Genomic DNA, 15117 nt, shown 5'->3' with positions numbered 1-15117 from the left:
AGCCATGCGCCTGTGTTTGGCAAGGACACTGCTCTGGTGCCTGACCTTCGCGCGAGGCTCTGCCCTGAGCGGCCGGCATGGCGGTGACTTGATTTGCCCCTGCAGCAAAGGCGAGGAACAGAATTTGGTGAGGAGCAATCGGCGAGGCGTAGGCAGACGACGCAGAAATAGAAGGGGGGCCCACACACTCACTCCTCGCAATTACCATCCGCCCTCTTCTTCTTCTTCCTCTTCCTCTCCATTCACCGCACTCGTCACATTCTCCCCTCCCTCGTAGACGCAGTTGCGGATTACTTGGACAAGGCTACAAGTTCGCGCTGCTTGTCTTTGTCTTTACAGCATTTTCTCTAGCAGCAGAGTGGAGCGCTTGCAGAGCTTCCTGCTTTCTATACCAACTCCCACCTCGCGGCCTAGTGCAGCATATAGCAGCATTCTGCACACAATCTCACTTTCATTGCTGGTGGACACCCAAGCTGAGTGCCTCGTCTCCCGTCAAGATATTCTCTCGACGCTGCATTGCCGTCTCGCAGCCGTGTAGAGGTAGTCGACCTTTCATGCAGCAGCCTCCTTCTCTAGCGTCAGCAGCCTATTCTTCTTTGCAACGACCGTCAGCAGGCAACGACGCGACAGGACGTCGTCAATACCTCTCACCGTCCAACTTCAACGATCAACACACCAGAGGACTTGGTGAGGTCTCGCTCGGAAGTCACCGCATTTCAGGTCTGCCCAAGAAGAGGCAGGCCACCACTTCTCGTTCTAATCCTACGACTCCTGAAGTTGGTCATAGCTCTTCCTCGTCCAACCTCTGGGGATCGCAACAACAGCCACCTAGTGCAGGACACGCCTTTTCAACAAGTAGCAAAAGCAGCTCCAACCTCATGGCGGACTCCACTGGCAATTGGAGGTCAGGAGGGAGTGGTGCAGGGTCCGTGAGCAGCGGACCCACCGCAGGGTCGAGAGGCAGTAGAGGCGGGTCCAGTGGATCCAGCAGGGGCAGAGGTGGTAGAGGCGGAAGGGGCGGAGCGTCTTCAAAGTACGTACGAACAGTGGCTCAAGGCTCGGCGATGTCCTTCTGACCATCACCTCACCCATCTCCATTCTCACAGACGATCGAAGCACTCTGCGACAGCAGCCGCCGCTGCAGCTGCCAATTTGCCTATCCTCCCCGCTCCAGGCCACACTATGGACTACCTCCGCCACGTGTTGTACCCGAAGCTGATCGCATCCGGGACTGTCAAGGCGCAGTGGCTCGAAAACCCCAAGAATCCGCTGACCGTCTATATCAATCATCAGACTGGTCAGCCTCCAAAGTTCGAGATGTCGCAGGGACGTATAGAGGACGGCCCTCCTGAGCTGGTTTACCGCGCTACCATCGTCGCCGATGTGGTTCGCAACATCTCCGGCTATGGAGACGGCAAGAACGTGAAGGACGCAGAAAAGGGTGCGGCCTTCGATGCTGCCATGAGGCTAGCCGAGCACGGCCTTCTCGGAGCCAAACCCTCGGCCATCAACCCCGGCTCGTCAGGGCAAGCTCTCTCAAAAGGAGCAACTCCGGCTGACAATGGGCCGAAATTGACCACTGGTGCAACCCTCACTGCCGAACGAGCGCGAGAGTTCATGGAGTATTATTGTGCCCAGTTCAAGTTTGGCAAGCCGGCCATAGAGCTATCACAGGAGACCACCAGGAAGGGATCGCGGCAAATTGCAGGTCTCTGGAAAGCAGAGATGATCGTCGGTGGGTCGTCGGTCGGTACGGGTGTTGCTTCCAACAAGAAGAATGCCACCGCGAATTGCTACTTGGATACTGTGACTTACCTGGAGAACATGGACCCCGACCTCTTTGCAAGCTTCGAGGCGACGCACCGACCGGGGTCTACAATCGCATCAGCTGCTCACGTATACTTCAAGATAACCGACGATCTGCACGACGAGATCAGAGACATCTCGCGCCGTACAAAAGGCAGTCTGTTGTACTCCAAACGCCCGCGACCTGCTGGCAAGCTCGGGCATGGTGAGAAGGCAGAAGACCCTGTCAATAAGCCTACTGCTCGTCGCTTCGAGCCCTTCAATCTGCCACATGAGAGCTACATGCAGGAGAAGTCAGATACGCTGCTAGACTCGTTGCAGAGGTATCAGGTAGACGAGCGGGTGGCCAAGATGCGCGCCCAACGAGCTCATCTGCCTGTTCAGCAGAATATCACCGACGTCTTGACTAAAGTCGCTATGAATCAGGTGGCTATCTGTATGGCGGCTACTGGATCAGGAAAATCTACGCAGGTACCGCAGATTCTCCTCGACGATGCCATTCTGGAGGGCAAGGGAGCTTACTGTAACATCATCTGCACCCAGCCACGACGTATCGCAGCCATCTCTCTGGCTCAACGTGTAGCAGCAGAGCGCGGTGAGACCGTAGGACAGACCGTCGGATACCAAGTGCGATTTGAGCAAAAGCCTCCGCAGCCCCACGGTAGCATCACGTACTGCACCACGGGAGTTTTCATGAGGAGGCTGCAGAATGCTCTTGGCGACACGAGTGGTGCGACGAGCTGGCTGGACACTATCACCCACGTCGTCATTGATGAGGTGCACGAGCGAGATGTGCAGACCGACTTGCTCCTCGTCGTGCTCAAGAAGATCCTCGCAGAGCGCAAGTCAGCACAGAAGCCGGACATCAAGGTCATCCTGATGTCAGCTACAGTCGATCCCAAGCTCTTCCAGAATTATTTCCCCGACCAACAGGGTAGACCTGCTCCTGTCGTCGAGATTCCTGGGAGAGCCTTCCCAGTCGAGAAGCACTTCATGGAGGAGACCATTCCTCGCCTTCGCGCTCTCAACCTGCCCTTTGGCGCCGGTGGTTGGGTCTGGCAGCAGAAGAATGTACAAGATTATCTTCATCGCGAGCTTCAGATGCGCGGTGGTATGAGAGGTGGCGAGGAAGGGGCCGATGTCATCGATGACCTCGAGATCCCCTACCCTCTCGTATCTCTCTTCATTGCCGATGCCATTGCAAGGAGCGACGACGGACACATTCTGGTCTTCTTGCCCGGTTGGGACGAGATCAAGGTGATCAATGGCCATCTGCAAAGCCCTCGAGAATTCCCTCTTCTCGGCCTCGACTTCAACGATCGTGAACGCTTCGAGATCCACATCCTCCACTCGTCCATCCCCGTAGCAGACCAACAAGCCGTCTTCCAGCCTCCAGCTCACCCAGGCATTCGAAGAATCATACTTTCCACCAACATCGCCGAGACCTCCGTCACAATCCCTGACGTCACCGTCGTCATCGATACGGGTAGGGTCAAGGAGAGCCGGTACGACCCTGCACGTCACTTGTCTAGTCTTGTCTCTGCCTGGGTCGGTACTTCCAATCTGAACCAGCGTGCTGGACGTGCTGGTCGTCACCGAGCCGGAGAGTACTACGGTGTCTTGTCCAAGGCCCGCTACGATCAGCTCGCCATCAACCAGACCGTTGAGATGCAACGTGCCGATCTGACCGACGTCGTACTGCACATCAAGGCACTCGATATCGCTGGCATGGAGCCCGAAGACGTCTTGGCTGCTGCTATTGAGCCGCCTAGCCCCGATAGAGTGTCTGCTGCAATGCAGCAGCTGTACATGATCGGAGCACTCGACACGAACAAGGCCCTCACTTCTCTGGGTGCTGTCCTACTGCAGCTCCCCGTCGATGCCGCCATGGGCAAGATGGTCTTGTATGGTCTCTTCTTCCGCTGTGTGCAGCCCACAGTCAATCTGGCTGCTATCCTCACCAACCGAGACCCCTTCTTGGCTCCCATCGACCTGAAGGCTCAGGCTGCTGCTATCAAAGAGTCTTGGTCCCCCAACGACTATCGATCAGACGCCTTGGCGATTCTGAGGGCCTACCAAGCTTGGTCTGAGCTGCAGAATCGTGGCGACTTCCAAGCTGCGAACAGGTTCTGTCATGACAACTTCCTCAGCAAGCCTACGATGCTGCAGATCCAGCAGGTCTCTACGCACATCGTCCAGAGCATGGGCAGCATGATCGAAACCATCTTGGGCTCGGCATCTGCACAGAATGATGACTATGGAGGACGCTACCGCCGCCCGCGCCACAGCGAGTCTGCTCCTGAGCTCAATGTCAACTCGGAATGCATCCCTCTGCTCTCGGCTCTCATCGCAATGGCCTCTACGCCCAACTTTGCCATCCGCAAGTCTGAGAAGAACTATCAGACCAGTCAGGACAAGACGTGCTTCATTCACCCGAGCTCTGTATGCCACTTGAAACACACCAAGGGCAAGGAGGACGAGATCCAAGTCGGTGAGAGGGAGATTTTCGCCTTTGCTGACAAGACGCGGAACGTGTCCAACCTCGGCGGACCAGGAGGTGGCGGTGGCGGTGTTCCGCCAGCCATGTTGAAGACGGTTACCCGTCTAGATCCATTGACGTACATGATCTTCGGAACAAACTCGATCAAGCCTGTCAACGAAGGAATCATCTGCGATGATTGGCTGCCGGTACGAGGATACTTTGAGGCGTTAGACGACGTCGAGATCCTCAAGCACGTGATGGACGCCTCTATGTTGCGCATCTTCGAAGGTATCGGCAAGACTCGCCAGGGAGGACGCTCTCGGCAAAGGGCGGCTCCCGCCCAGCCTTCTCGCAGCGCGCCGGCTCCCATGGACGACTGGGATGCAGTGGAGACTGCCCACAATGAGGATGGGCCTGATGAGTACTCGTACAGAGATGGCAATGCCGACACTGCTGCCACAGGGGCCTATGGCATGCCCACCGAGTTCGGCAACCGATCAGACCTCTCTCTTTCTCCGAGGGAAATTGCAGAATTCGAACACCTCACCACGGGCATTGTCAGAGCTCTCGATCACTACGCCAGCGACCGTGGGCAGGCGCTTTCCAATGCCGGATCCAGGAACGTCACCAGACCTGCCTCTCCTAATGGCGTCGGGCTGAATCTCAACGGACACAACAACTATGGTGGTGGCGGCGGTGGGTATGGAGGTGGTGGAGGAGGAGGCGGCTACTCCAAGAATTTCAGTGCCATGCGGGGCGGCGCTAGTGGGATGGGCGGTGGAGCCAACTACCACAATGGGCCCGCCTACCCTACAGGACCTCGCGGTGGAGGCGGCTACAGTGGTCCAGCGCCCACTGGACCTACAGGCTGGGGAGGAAATGGTTACAGCAACGGCAACGGCCACAGCAATGGTTACGGCAATGGCAATGGCGGTGGTGGTGGAGGATACGGCGATGGAGGCAACTGGAGGCGTGGCTAGATGGCGGCTCTTGATTCGAAGGGCACAATGAAGTCAAACACATAGATGTCGCTACTCCCTCTAGCTTCTGACCCTCTTGTCACCTCGTCACGTCAGGCTCAGCGTGGCATCCATTCGCCTCGTCTCGCAATTTGTACTCGCGACTCTTGTTCTACCACACTTTACATCGCACTCGCACCTTGACAGACTTCACTCAAAATAGATAGACTGTACTTTCGTCTCGTCTTTCACACCTCTTCTCTTGCTCTGTATTGTGTGTGCTGCCTGTACTGCGTTTAGCTAGACTAGCTCTCAGTAAGCGCTCATCTGAAATGTGCCGTAAGGAGCGCAGTCTGTGCTCCACCCCCGGGCTGCCGGCCCACCGGCACGGCACAGAGCTCCGGGCGGCCTTTGCGGAAGGCGCGTGGATCCGGTGAGGAGAATGCGGGGAAAGCAAGCTCAGCCTTCTTTCTCCCCACTTCTCGTCCCTTTAACACCTCCTCATCCTTATTCTCATCCTTATCATCCTTTCCCGAATCCCCAAACCCCACATCCGATCATGCCTTCCCCTTCTTCCTCCTCTTCTGCGGGTTCTAGCAACTCAACTGCCTCCCCAGTCTCCTCCGTCGAAGCTCGCATCTCTCAATTGCGATCCCACCTTTCTCACAAGCCTCGCTCCGGTCGTCTAGCCGGTCAAGTCTGTATCGTCACTGGTGTCGGTTCACTTACCGGTATAGGTCGTGCCTCTGTCCTCCTCTTTGCTCACGAAGGAGCTCGAGCCATTTATGCCCTCGATCATGATGATTCTAATCTACCTTCATTGAAAGAGGCAGTAAAGGAAAAGTATGGTGATGAGGTTAGAGTGGAGACACACGCTTGTGATTGTGCGGATGAAGAGGAGATTAAGAAGGTGGTGGAGAGAGTGGTCAAGGAAGAGGGAAGGCTGGATGTCTTCTTTGCGAATGCGGGAGTGCCGGGGACAATGGGACCATTGGGTACGTTGGAAGCAGAGGATCTTGCAGAGACGATGAGGGTCAATGTCGCCAGGTGAGTAGGGATGCCAGGATGGTGACAGCCATCGAGGAGTGGTGAGTCTGAGCAGCACAGCGGCACAAGGGGCTGACTCGCTATCTCCCTACGCTTCTCCACCTCCTCTCAGCGGTTTCCTAGCAATCAAGTACGGCTCTGAAGCCATGAAGCTCTCCCACCCCTCCAAACTCACTCCTGGCGGTTCCCTAATCCTAACAGCCAGTGTAGCCGGTCTCCGATCCGGTGCTGGTGGCATCGACTATTCCGCAAGTAAAGCCGCCGTCGTCTCTCTAGCATCTTCAGCAGCTTGGAATCTAGCTCAAACTGGGATTAGAGTGAATGCAGTTTGTCCTGGTCTAGTAGAGACGGGAATGACAAAGCCGCTCTTTGATGGAGCGAGACAGAGGGGGACAGTAGGTAAAGTGGGACAGTTGAATCCATTGGGAAGGTATGCTGTTGCTGAAGAGGTGAGTGCGCGAGTGAGCAAGAGCGAGGCCTATAGCTAGCGTCCCGGTAGCAAGTCTGACCCCTTCATACCTACCTTACCCCTCCTGCTCCACCTACTCTACAGATTGCAAATGCCGTCCTCTTCCTCGCATCAGATGACGCATCGTACGTCAATGGCATCGCTCTGCCCGTGTGCGGTGGATTGAGCGCTTCGCATCCTTTTGCACCGGCTGCCAGGTGGAATTGAGATGAGATGAATTGAGAAAGGAGAGGAAGGGGAGGAAGGGAGGAAGGGAGGAGGAAGGAGAGGGATGATGGTGGTCATGAGGAGTGACTGGCAATGTTACGGGAGAGAGTGCAAAGGGACGGTGGTGACAGGCGTGTGGGGCTTACTTGCAGACAGACGGACGACTTGTACTCGAGGAAAATTATCATCATTCATTTCACTACTGCCAGCGAGGTATCTTTCCATCGCAAAATCTTCATATCATCTGCCATCTTGACCTTCCTTCTCGCACACCTTCTACTGCAGAGCCTTGAGGATACCCTGGAAGATGGCGACTACACCCTCCGCTCCAGGGTCGGGGACCTGGTACATCTCCTTGTTGTCCGAGCCCTGGTAAGTGGCCCTACCCAGCCTAGGCACCAGCTTCTTCGTTCCCTCGCATCCCTTCTCAGCCTCCTTGGTCGCATCCGAGAGAGACTTGCCCGAGCCTAGAGCATCGCACGCTGGGATGAGAGAGTCCATGAGCGTTCGGTGGCCCTCTCGGGCAGGAGTGTACGTCTTGAGGTTCTCAAGAGCAGCCTTGGCGGCGTGGCTCCACTCCTTCTCGCCTGCAGGCTGGCCAGGCTTTCCTGGTCCACCGACGAGACCTTGCACGAGACCAGCAAAGTAGAGAGCGTAGATGGCTCCTGATGTACCACCCATGTGCGACTCGATGACGTTTCCAAGGGTCAAACAGGTACCGGCGGCGTTGTTCAAATCGACCTCTCCCTTCTTGACGGCTGCCTGGACAGCCTTGGCCACTTGAGCAAGAGTCTCACCGGCGTCACCGTCTCCCACGATAGTGTCATGGCGGGTCATCGAAGGCTCAGCAGCAATCGCAGCCTCGGCAGCCGAGAGAAGGACCTTCTTGACAACTTCGGGATCAGCGTTGATCGGTCCTTCTTGCTTCTCCTTGGCGTCCTCGTCCAAACCAGAAACACTGCCTCCCTGGGCGCGCCGGGCAGCCAATCGGTCAGAAGCCTCCTTAGCCTCAGCATCGCGGTCTCGAGGCTGTCCGCTTGGGTTGCCCCAGCCGGACTTGACACCAGTCCAAGCGTAAGCATCAGTGGGGGCATCGAGGAGCTCCAAGAGGTCGACCTTGGTCTCGCGGGTGACAGCCTTGTGCTTGACGAGGGTGATACCGAAACCTGGAGCGTTGAGCGAAGTCATGTAGGCATTGGCGTAGACGCGGGCGGGGTGAAGTCCGTAGGTCTTGTCCAGCTGCTCGACAGTCTCATCGACGAGGGCAAAGAGCTCGAGCTGGGAGACACCACCGAGATTGTTGATGAAGACAATGGGAGCGTCATCCTTCTCGAAGTCAATGAAGTGTCGATCGTCGTCATTGGCATCGAGCATGTACTTGAGCATCTCAGCAACGAGCTTTTCGGGAGCAGGAGTCTGGTCCAGTCGCTTGAAACCGGGCTCGTTGTGGATACCCATACCGATCTCGCAAGCCTCATCAGGCAGTCCTCCCCACTCTTCCTTCTTCTTGGGACGACCTGGAACGTGGCAGTGGTCGAGAGAGGTACCGATGGTGACGGAATTAGCGATGAGAGTGTCTCCGAGGCTCTTGATCTCCTTGACGCTCAGGCCACGTTCGGATGCAGCACCGAGGACCTTGCAGGAGAAGGGGTTCATGCCCAGTCCACGTCGGCCAACGAGACCGCCCTTGGCTCGTCCGACTGCGACATCATCGGCAACGGTGACGGACTCGACACCTCCGCTGGTCTTGTTTCCAGAGATTGCGAGGGCAGCTCGAGCCTTCTCGGCGGCGAGACCAAAGTGGAGCTGGTCACCGGTGTAGTTGTTGATCTGTGCGTGTGGAGGTGGTAGAGGGAGATATGGAAGATGTGTTGGAAGAAGAGGTAGCGATGGGAGAGTGGGGGGATGGATGGTGAGGAGGTGGTAATGAGGGCAAGACGGACAGGGAGAGGCGGTGAGCTACTGATCATGACCTCCAGCACATACGCTTTCCCTTCCTCCTTCCACTCACAATGAAGACGACTCCCTTGTCAGTGTTAGCCAAATCGAGTCCAGAGCAAATTTGAGCTGCCGAAGGGCTAGCAAAGATGTCACCGCTGATGGCAGCAGTGAGCATTCCCCTTCCTACAAGTCCTGCCTGTCCTGGCTCGTGACCGGCTCCTCCACCGGCGATGATGGCGACTTTGCTGTTGGAGTGGGTGCAGTCGTAGATGACCTTGTGGGGGCGGTAGCTGTTGAGAGTGAGGGACAGGGGAGGGAGGAGTTGGTGTCAGGCGATGCAATTGAGGATGTGCGACTAACAACGATCGTAAGTGCAGCTCCAGCTACACTACGTTACCCTGCTACTCACAGCCTGAGTGCGGGGTTGACGGCTACTGCTCCCCTGAGTGTCTTGTCTACGAGTCCATCGGGGCTGTCAAAGAAGTGCTTAGTGGCCATGATGAGTGTACTTGGTGGTGGTGTGTGTATGGGGTATGTGGGATGATCAGAACTGACGACGGGGTGATGGGTAGCGTCAGGTGATTGATTGATGGAAGAGGAAGACGTCAGGATAAGACGCAAGAAGGACGAAGAAGGGCTGCCTCCAGTCGGTCAGTCCACTCCAAGACACACGCAGCGCACGGTCAGCACTGTCCTTGGTCCGCCTGTGCGTCGTCGTCCATCATCGTTCGTCGTCCGTCGTCTGCTGCTGGCTGGCTGGCTGGCCGGCCCCGTGTGCGAAGAAGCGATGTGGAGTGGAGGCGGGCCACTTGACCGGGGACTGCACGCGGGGGGCAGCGGGGGCCAGGCAGGGCAGACAGACAGAGCGGCGGACAGGCGACGCCCCCCGATGGGTCCTCTAATCTCGGCGTTCATGAAAGCCAAACGGCCACCAGCCCACCCAGACTTGCTTCCGTTCCGATGATAAAGGAATGTTGCATTCTTCCCTCCGCCCTCCGAGCCCGCACCCATACCAAGACTGGCAGTGCCGTGTGAGGCCCTCTGCTGCGTCATGGTCCGCTTCAAGGTGAGTGTGAAGGTACTGAAAGACGTTTGGGGATCACTGCCGACTTCTCGACTGACATTCTAGCTCCCTCCTCTCTCTACCTGACAGAATCGCTGGCTCCTCCTCTCCCTCGACTTCCCTTCTCCCCCCTCCTCCTCCCCCTCCTCTTCCTCCTCTCCTCCCCCCGCCCTAACTTCCCATCTCCTAACCTCTCTCCTCCGCAAAACCCTCACTTCTCACTTCGGTCTCGCAGCCACAGGTGCCCTCGGTGGTCCCTTGTCGGTCAAGTACTACTCTCCAAAGACCCACTTGGCCATTGTCCGCTGTGCACGAGTGGGAGAAGAGACGATTAGAGGACTTTGTTGCTTGCTTCCATTGAGCTTTCCTGCTGCTTCCCCTTCTACTTCTACTTCTGCTCTTGCCAGTAGTGGGAGTGAAGGAGGGGTTGTGAGGGGGAGATGTAGAGTCATTGCGGTTAGTGGGACGATCAAGAAGTTGCAGCAGAGGGTGATCCGGGGGGATCGAAGAGTGATTCAGCTCGAGGGAACAAAGGCCAAGAAGAGGGCAAAGAGGGGAAAAACCAAACAGACTCTCAAAAACAAAGAGAAAGTAAAGGGCAATGAGGGACAGGATAGGTCTGAGCAAGAGCGACAAGAAGAGCTAGAGTAGTTCTTCAAGAGGTACCACCCGAACCTACCATACTCTAGGCAGCGCAGTACCCAACCTTGGGGCATTTCACATCTGCCCGGAAACCCTTTTCGCATCTTCACAGCGTAAGAACAAGAGCGAACCCTCCTCGTTAGGTCGCCCTCTCAGGTCCTGTTCAACACCATGGCACAATCGCCCCTTTTCTCCTGCCAAACAATTCTGTACATTCCATAGCAATCGATATACCCCCCCTGTTCTCTTCTCATCTCTTCTCGCATCCGCACCACATTTCAAACAGTCCTGCAGTCTGATCGTCAGTCTCATTCCTCTCCTATCCTCTCCTATCACACAGCGTAGGCGCGGTAAACGTGTGGTCAAGTCAAATGGGTGTTGATGTTGGATCGCGTGATGCAGAGAGAGTAGAAAAAAGAGATGAAGTACAATGGGGCGGCAGAGAGCCAAGCGAGGATCGATATGAGTGACACAGGTGGTGGGGTCGAAGCGAGGCGAGGGCAGGCGCTGCATCAATTGAGCATCGAGGACCTGAACCAGAAACTCTGCCTTCCCGTGCTCGATCGTACACCTCGGTGCGCACGTTTACGAACGGGGCTTCTCCTTGAGGCCTCGGAAGAGGGCCAGCAGACCGACACCAGAAACCTTGACTACCTTGAACCTCACACCGGGGATATCTCCCTTTGCCTTTCCCTTTCGACCGAAACCGCTGATGAGCACCTCGTCGTTTTCATCGACAAAGTTCAAGCAACCGTCATTGGGCACAAAGGCGGCCACCTTCTTTCCGTTCTTGATCAGCTGAACTCGCACAGCCTTTCGGATGGCAGAGTTGGGCTGCTTGGCCTCGACACCGATCTTCTCGAGGACGATACCCTTGGCCTGAGAGGATCCACCAGTGGGCGACGACTTGTAGAAGTTACCAAGCATACGCTTGTTGTAGTGAGCGTCGGCCTGGCAGAAGGAATGGGGTAAGTGTGAGAGTCAGTAAGGCGGTCGTGATAGTACCTTCGATGCTTTGCCCTCTTGTGCGGGCGGCCACAGCCTCTATGAACCGACTTCAGGTCTAGGAGACTGCAGCCACTCTCGAAGTCTTCCCACCGAAGTACACCAAAGTCTTGCTCTGCGCTACTCACCCATTTGTTGTCCCTCCTGATGGTGCGGAGCTTGCGAGCGGTGTTGAGTCCACGAGGCTTTCCCATTTTGACTGACAGAAGGGAGGAGAGAGGACGGAAGGTCAGTGGCAAGTTCGTGGGCCGAGCGGGAGGTACGCAGACAGTAAACAGCAACGACGACGACGATTGAGGTTGATGGAACGCTGATGGGAGCATTAGCAGCAGCAGTAGAGATAGAGATTGCGTCCTGATGCTGACTTTGCTCGAGTCCAGCAGAAGGGACGCTGGGGCTTCGAGGTGAGTTTGGGTCCGCTCAGATGACTGTCAATTTGACGAGTCTTGGGCCATCCTACAGACGATTTGTAGACAGGCCATGTTCATGGACAGTGTAGACGACTGAGCTCAAGCCCAAAGCAGAGGCCCGCAAATGCAGAACTGCCGCATTCCACCCTATTGTGGGAGTAGCCTGCACTACTCTGGCCACTTTACGCCTCAGGCCGTACAACCCAATCCCAGGTTGTCTGTCGAGCCTGACGAGCACCTCAACTCCCTTCCTTGCCCCTTTGCTGTTCACAAGAGCCGTCTCTGCTGCCAGTCGAGTAGAAGAAGAAGCCTCTTCTCATGCGACCTGCCGAGGCCGTCTCCCAAATTCTTCTGCTGCTGCTGCTGCTGCTGCTGCTGCTGCTGCTGCTGTTTCCACTGAGGTCCTTGTGTGTCGTCGTGATCGTCGTCGTCGTGGTGTGTGCTGATGCATGCGTGCTGATGTGTGGTTGGAGTGTGATGCTTACCTTGTGTAGGGTGGGTGTTGTAGGAGGAGGATGTACGAGGGTGATGGTGAGGAGGAAGCTACGAAGTCGAGAATGTCCCTTCTGCCTCGCTGCCCGCCCGCTGCGACTGGCCGCCCCTTGGAAATCCTCTCTGGCGGGCGAGCGCACTGCAACGCCCTGCCAGGCGCCGCCTCTACGCAGCCTGCGCCCGCCCGCCCGCCCGCACCTGGCCAGAGTTTTTCTGCACGTGGACTGCGGGCCGCGGTCGAAGCACCAGGCAGCCCCCGCCCAGGAAGATTTCAAGCTCAGCTCCCGCTCCCTCCTCGCACACACAGCGGCCAGACAGACTTCGCAGCCCCCGCGCCAAAATCCTACCCTCGGCACGCAGGCAGGCAGGCAGGCAGGCCCACTTCGCTTTCTTCCTCGAAACGCACCATCCTCATCCTCATCCTCATCATCCTCAACCTCCCTACCACTACACACACTCACCTCAACCTCATCATCTAAATCATGGCTGACGCTGCACCTCGAGGACGTGGAGGATTCGGACGAGACCGCCGTGGACGTGGTGGACGACGTGGACCCCGACGTGGTGGGGACGAGAAGACCGAGTGGGGTGAGTATCCGTTGTAGGGATGAGAGCAGCGAGGGGAAGCTAGGAGGGCACCTACACTTGAGGGGGAATTAAGAAGCAATTGTCCCCAGAGTTTACATACGTAGTTTGGGTTCAGCAGAGGATTGAGAGAGCAGGAACTCTGGGAGGTTGGAAGTAGGGCTACTCGCAGGTCGGCCTGGTGGATCGACCTTGGACCGACCCTATGGTACACCACACGGAGCATCAGAGAGATTTTTAGGCGGCCAAAAGGCATCCTCCCAAAGCTGCCGTACTCGCAGGGACTAACACCCATACCACTCGCTCCCCTCCCTACCTCCTTCAGTCCCCGTCACTTCCGTTGGCCGACTGGTCAAGGACGGCAAGATCAAGTCGATCGAGGAGATCTACCTCTTCTCCCTTTCCATCAAGGAGTACCAGGTTGTTGACCTGCTCCTCCCCAAGCTCAAGGACGAGGTCATGAAGATCATGCCCGTCCAGAAGCAGACCCGTGCTGGTCAGCGTACCCGTTTCAAGGCCTTCGTTGCCGTTGGAGACTTCGACGGTCACCTGGGTCTGGGTGTCAAGTGCGCAAAGGAAGTCGCTACTGCCATCCGAGCCGCCATCATCCTCGCCAAGCTCGCCGTCATCCCCGTTCGACGTGGTTACTGGGGCTCTGCTCTCGGTGAGCCTCACACTGTCCCCATGAAGGTTTCTGGTAAGACTGCCTCGGTCATGTGCCGACTGGTCCCCGCTCCCCGTGGAACTGGTATCGTCGCTGCCCCCGCCTCGAAGCGAATGCTGCAATTGGCTGGTATCCAGGACTGCTACACTCAATCGTCGGGTCAGACTGCCACCATGGGTAACTTCATTGCCTCGACTTTCGTAGCCATCAGCAAGACCTACGCTTTCCTCACCCCCAACCTGTGGGCCGACATCCCAGCACCCAACACCCTCTTTGTTGAGCACGCTGCCCACCTGGCCCGCGCTGGAAAGAAGCAGATTGCTTAAGAATCTCTCTCTCTGTGCGAGCTCTTTCCCCCACTTCTCCTTACCTCTCACGTCGCGGCCCCCCCTCCCACACACATTCACATCCTTCTGTATCAGTTGTTTTCTACCATCAACCATTACCTTGGGCAATTGGATCCACTCTGTTGTTCAGCTACACCTACAGACTTGCGTGCCAGTTCCCGTCGGCGTCGTAGTGCGTGCAAATCTGCATGGGTCTACTGTGTGAGAAACCCAAGTAGATGGAAGTGAGTGCAGCCGCTATGGCGACGGAACCTCCCTTGTGTCTCCAGTCCCTACACTGGCTTGGTATGCCGCACGCACCTTCCCAATCTGACTTTTGACGAGTGAGACAGGACCTGGGACATCGGACATCTGATAGCTGACATGTGACATTTGACGAGGGAGAGGAAGAGCCTCTACGGCAGCTGGGTCAGACATCACGTCTACGCTTCAGAGATGGATGGAGATTCACTGGCTCCTGTCGATCCCGCTCAGATTGGTTGATGCTAGGAGGCACCTTTCACTTGTACTTTGACGGTGCTCTGCAGGAGACGTTGCAGCGAACGAGCGTGTGGGTGGTGATAGTGATGAACGCGTTGTAAGATGTTGTGTCGGACGTGACATTGCCTCTCGTCCTGGCCTGGGCTCTGCCAACGTCAAGTCTTGTAGACGCTCGTTATTTGGGTAGTATGACGAGGGGTGGAAGCGCTGTGTTCGGTGTTTTCCACATCAGATGCGCTGTAATGGACCGAAGTGTCGATGTCATACTGGACGTGTATCTGAAAGGGCTCGTGACACGCCCATCGCCGAGACCTTGGGGAAGGCCACCCAGGTTAAGACTGTGTATACAATAGTCGTGCCCGAGTGTGGCTTCGACTACCGATCGATGCGGGCCTACTGCCCCCTCCAGCTCCGGTGTAGCCATAGTCTGCTATGTTCATTGCCCTCACTTCCCGTCAACTGGTGATGTTAGCTTGCTTTTGCGCGCGAATGAGCACTGCTAGCTGGTGAACTTTGAC

General features: G+C 56.5%; 6 protein-coding genes across 6 annotated transcripts; 4 read left to right on the top strand and 2 right to left on the bottom strand.

Annotated features, from left to right (window-relative positions):
- Positions 1 to 196: 196 nt before the first annotated feature.
- On the top strand, positions 197 to 5499 carry BCV69DRAFT_295539 (P-loop containing nucleoside triphosphate hydrolase protein). Its single transcript, XM_025493912.1, has 2 exons — positions 197 to 1033; positions 1107 to 5499. The coding sequence occupies exons 1-2, from the start codon at positions 555 to 557 to the stop codon at positions 5266 to 5268; spliced, it is 4641 nt and encodes a 1546-aa protein (XP_025345306.1). The 5' UTR covers positions 197 to 554; the 3' UTR covers positions 5269 to 5499.
- A 243-nt stretch (positions 5500 to 5742) lies between these two features.
- On the top strand, positions 5743 to 7398 carry BCV69DRAFT_285439 (NAD(P)-binding protein). The gene is made up of 3 exons (XM_025493391.1): positions 5743 to 6294; positions 6407 to 6743; positions 6848 to 7398. Exons 1-3 carry the CDS (start codon positions 5807 to 5809, stop codon positions 6968 to 6970), a joined length of 948 nt encoding a protein of 315 aa, XP_025345305.1. The 5' UTR covers positions 5743 to 5806; the 3' UTR covers positions 6971 to 7398.
- BCV69DRAFT_314980 (putative DAK2-dihydroxyacetone kinase) lies at positions 7247 to 9462 on the bottom strand (the record flags this gene model as incomplete). The annotated part of the gene is made up of 3 exons (XM_025495163.1): positions 9321 to 9462; positions 8982 to 9201; positions 7247 to 8800 (listed from the first exon to the last, which is right to left on the bottom strand). Exons 1-3 carry the CDS (start codon positions 9407 to 9409, stop codon positions 7247 to 7249), a joined length of 1863 nt encoding a protein of 620 aa, XP_025345304.1. The 5' UTR covers positions 9410 to 9462.
- A 445-nt stretch (positions 9463 to 9907) lies between these two features.
- BCV69DRAFT_285437 (hypothetical protein) lies at positions 9908 to 10967 on the top strand (the record flags this gene model as incomplete). Its single annotated transcript, XM_025493390.1, has 2 exons — positions 9908 to 9977; positions 10065 to 10967. Coding segments are annotated over exons 1-2 (571 nt in total), but the record flags the coding sequence as incomplete, so codon positions are not given.
- Positions 10968 to 11201: 234 nt separating this feature from the next.
- Positions 11202 to 11815, bottom strand: BCV69DRAFT_253265 (putative 40S ribosomal protein S23; the record flags this gene model as incomplete). Its single annotated transcript, XM_025490509.1, has 2 exons — positions 11202 to 11567; positions 11750 to 11815. The coding sequence occupies 2 exons, from the start codon at positions 11813 to 11815 to the stop codon at positions 11202 to 11204; spliced, it is 432 nt and encodes a 143-aa protein (XP_025345302.1).
- A 1761-nt stretch (positions 11816 to 13576) lies between these two features.
- BCV69DRAFT_288618 (ribosomal protein S5) lies at positions 13577 to 14292 on the top strand (the record flags this gene model as incomplete). The annotated part of the gene is made up of 2 exons (XM_025493638.1): positions 13577 to 14013; positions 14250 to 14292. 2 exons carry the CDS (start codon positions 13577 to 13579, stop codon positions 14290 to 14292), a joined length of 480 nt encoding a protein of 159 aa, XP_025345301.1.
- Between the last annotated feature and the right edge of the window lie 825 nt (positions 14293 to 15117).

This window comes from Pseudomicrostroma glucosiphilum, assembly GCF_003144135.1.
Source record: "Pseudomicrostroma glucosiphilum strain MCA 4718 unplaced genomic scaffold BCV69scaffold_18, whole genome shotgun sequence".
Taxonomy (NCBI): domain Eukaryota; kingdom Fungi; phylum Basidiomycota; class Exobasidiomycetes; order Microstromatales; family Microstromataceae; genus Microstroma; species Microstroma glucosiphilum.
Note: the sequence above shows the minus strand (reverse complement) of the source record. Positions and strands in the feature narration are given on the sequence as shown.

Coding starts and splice junctions, on each gene's coding strand:
- BCV69DRAFT_295539 (XM_025493912.1), top strand. CDS start 555: ATGCAGCAGCCTCCTTCTCTAGCGTCAGCAGCCTATTCTTCTTTGCAA. Junction 1,034..1,106: donor AGGGGCGGAGCGTCTTCAAA/GTACGTACGAAC, acceptor CCATTCTCACAG/ACGATCGAAGCACTCTGCGA.
- BCV69DRAFT_285439 (XM_025493391.1), top strand. CDS start 5,807: ATGCCTTCCCCTTCTTCCTCCTCTTCTGCGGGTTCTAGCAACTCAACT. Junction 6,295..6,406: donor ATGAGGGTCAATGTCGCCAG/GTGAGTAGGGAT, acceptor ACCTCCTCTCAG/CGGTTTCCTAGCAATCAAGT. Junction 6,744..6,847: donor GGTATGCTGTTGCTGAAGAG/GTGAGTGCGCGA, acceptor CCTACTCTACAG/ATTGCAAATGCCGTCCTCTT.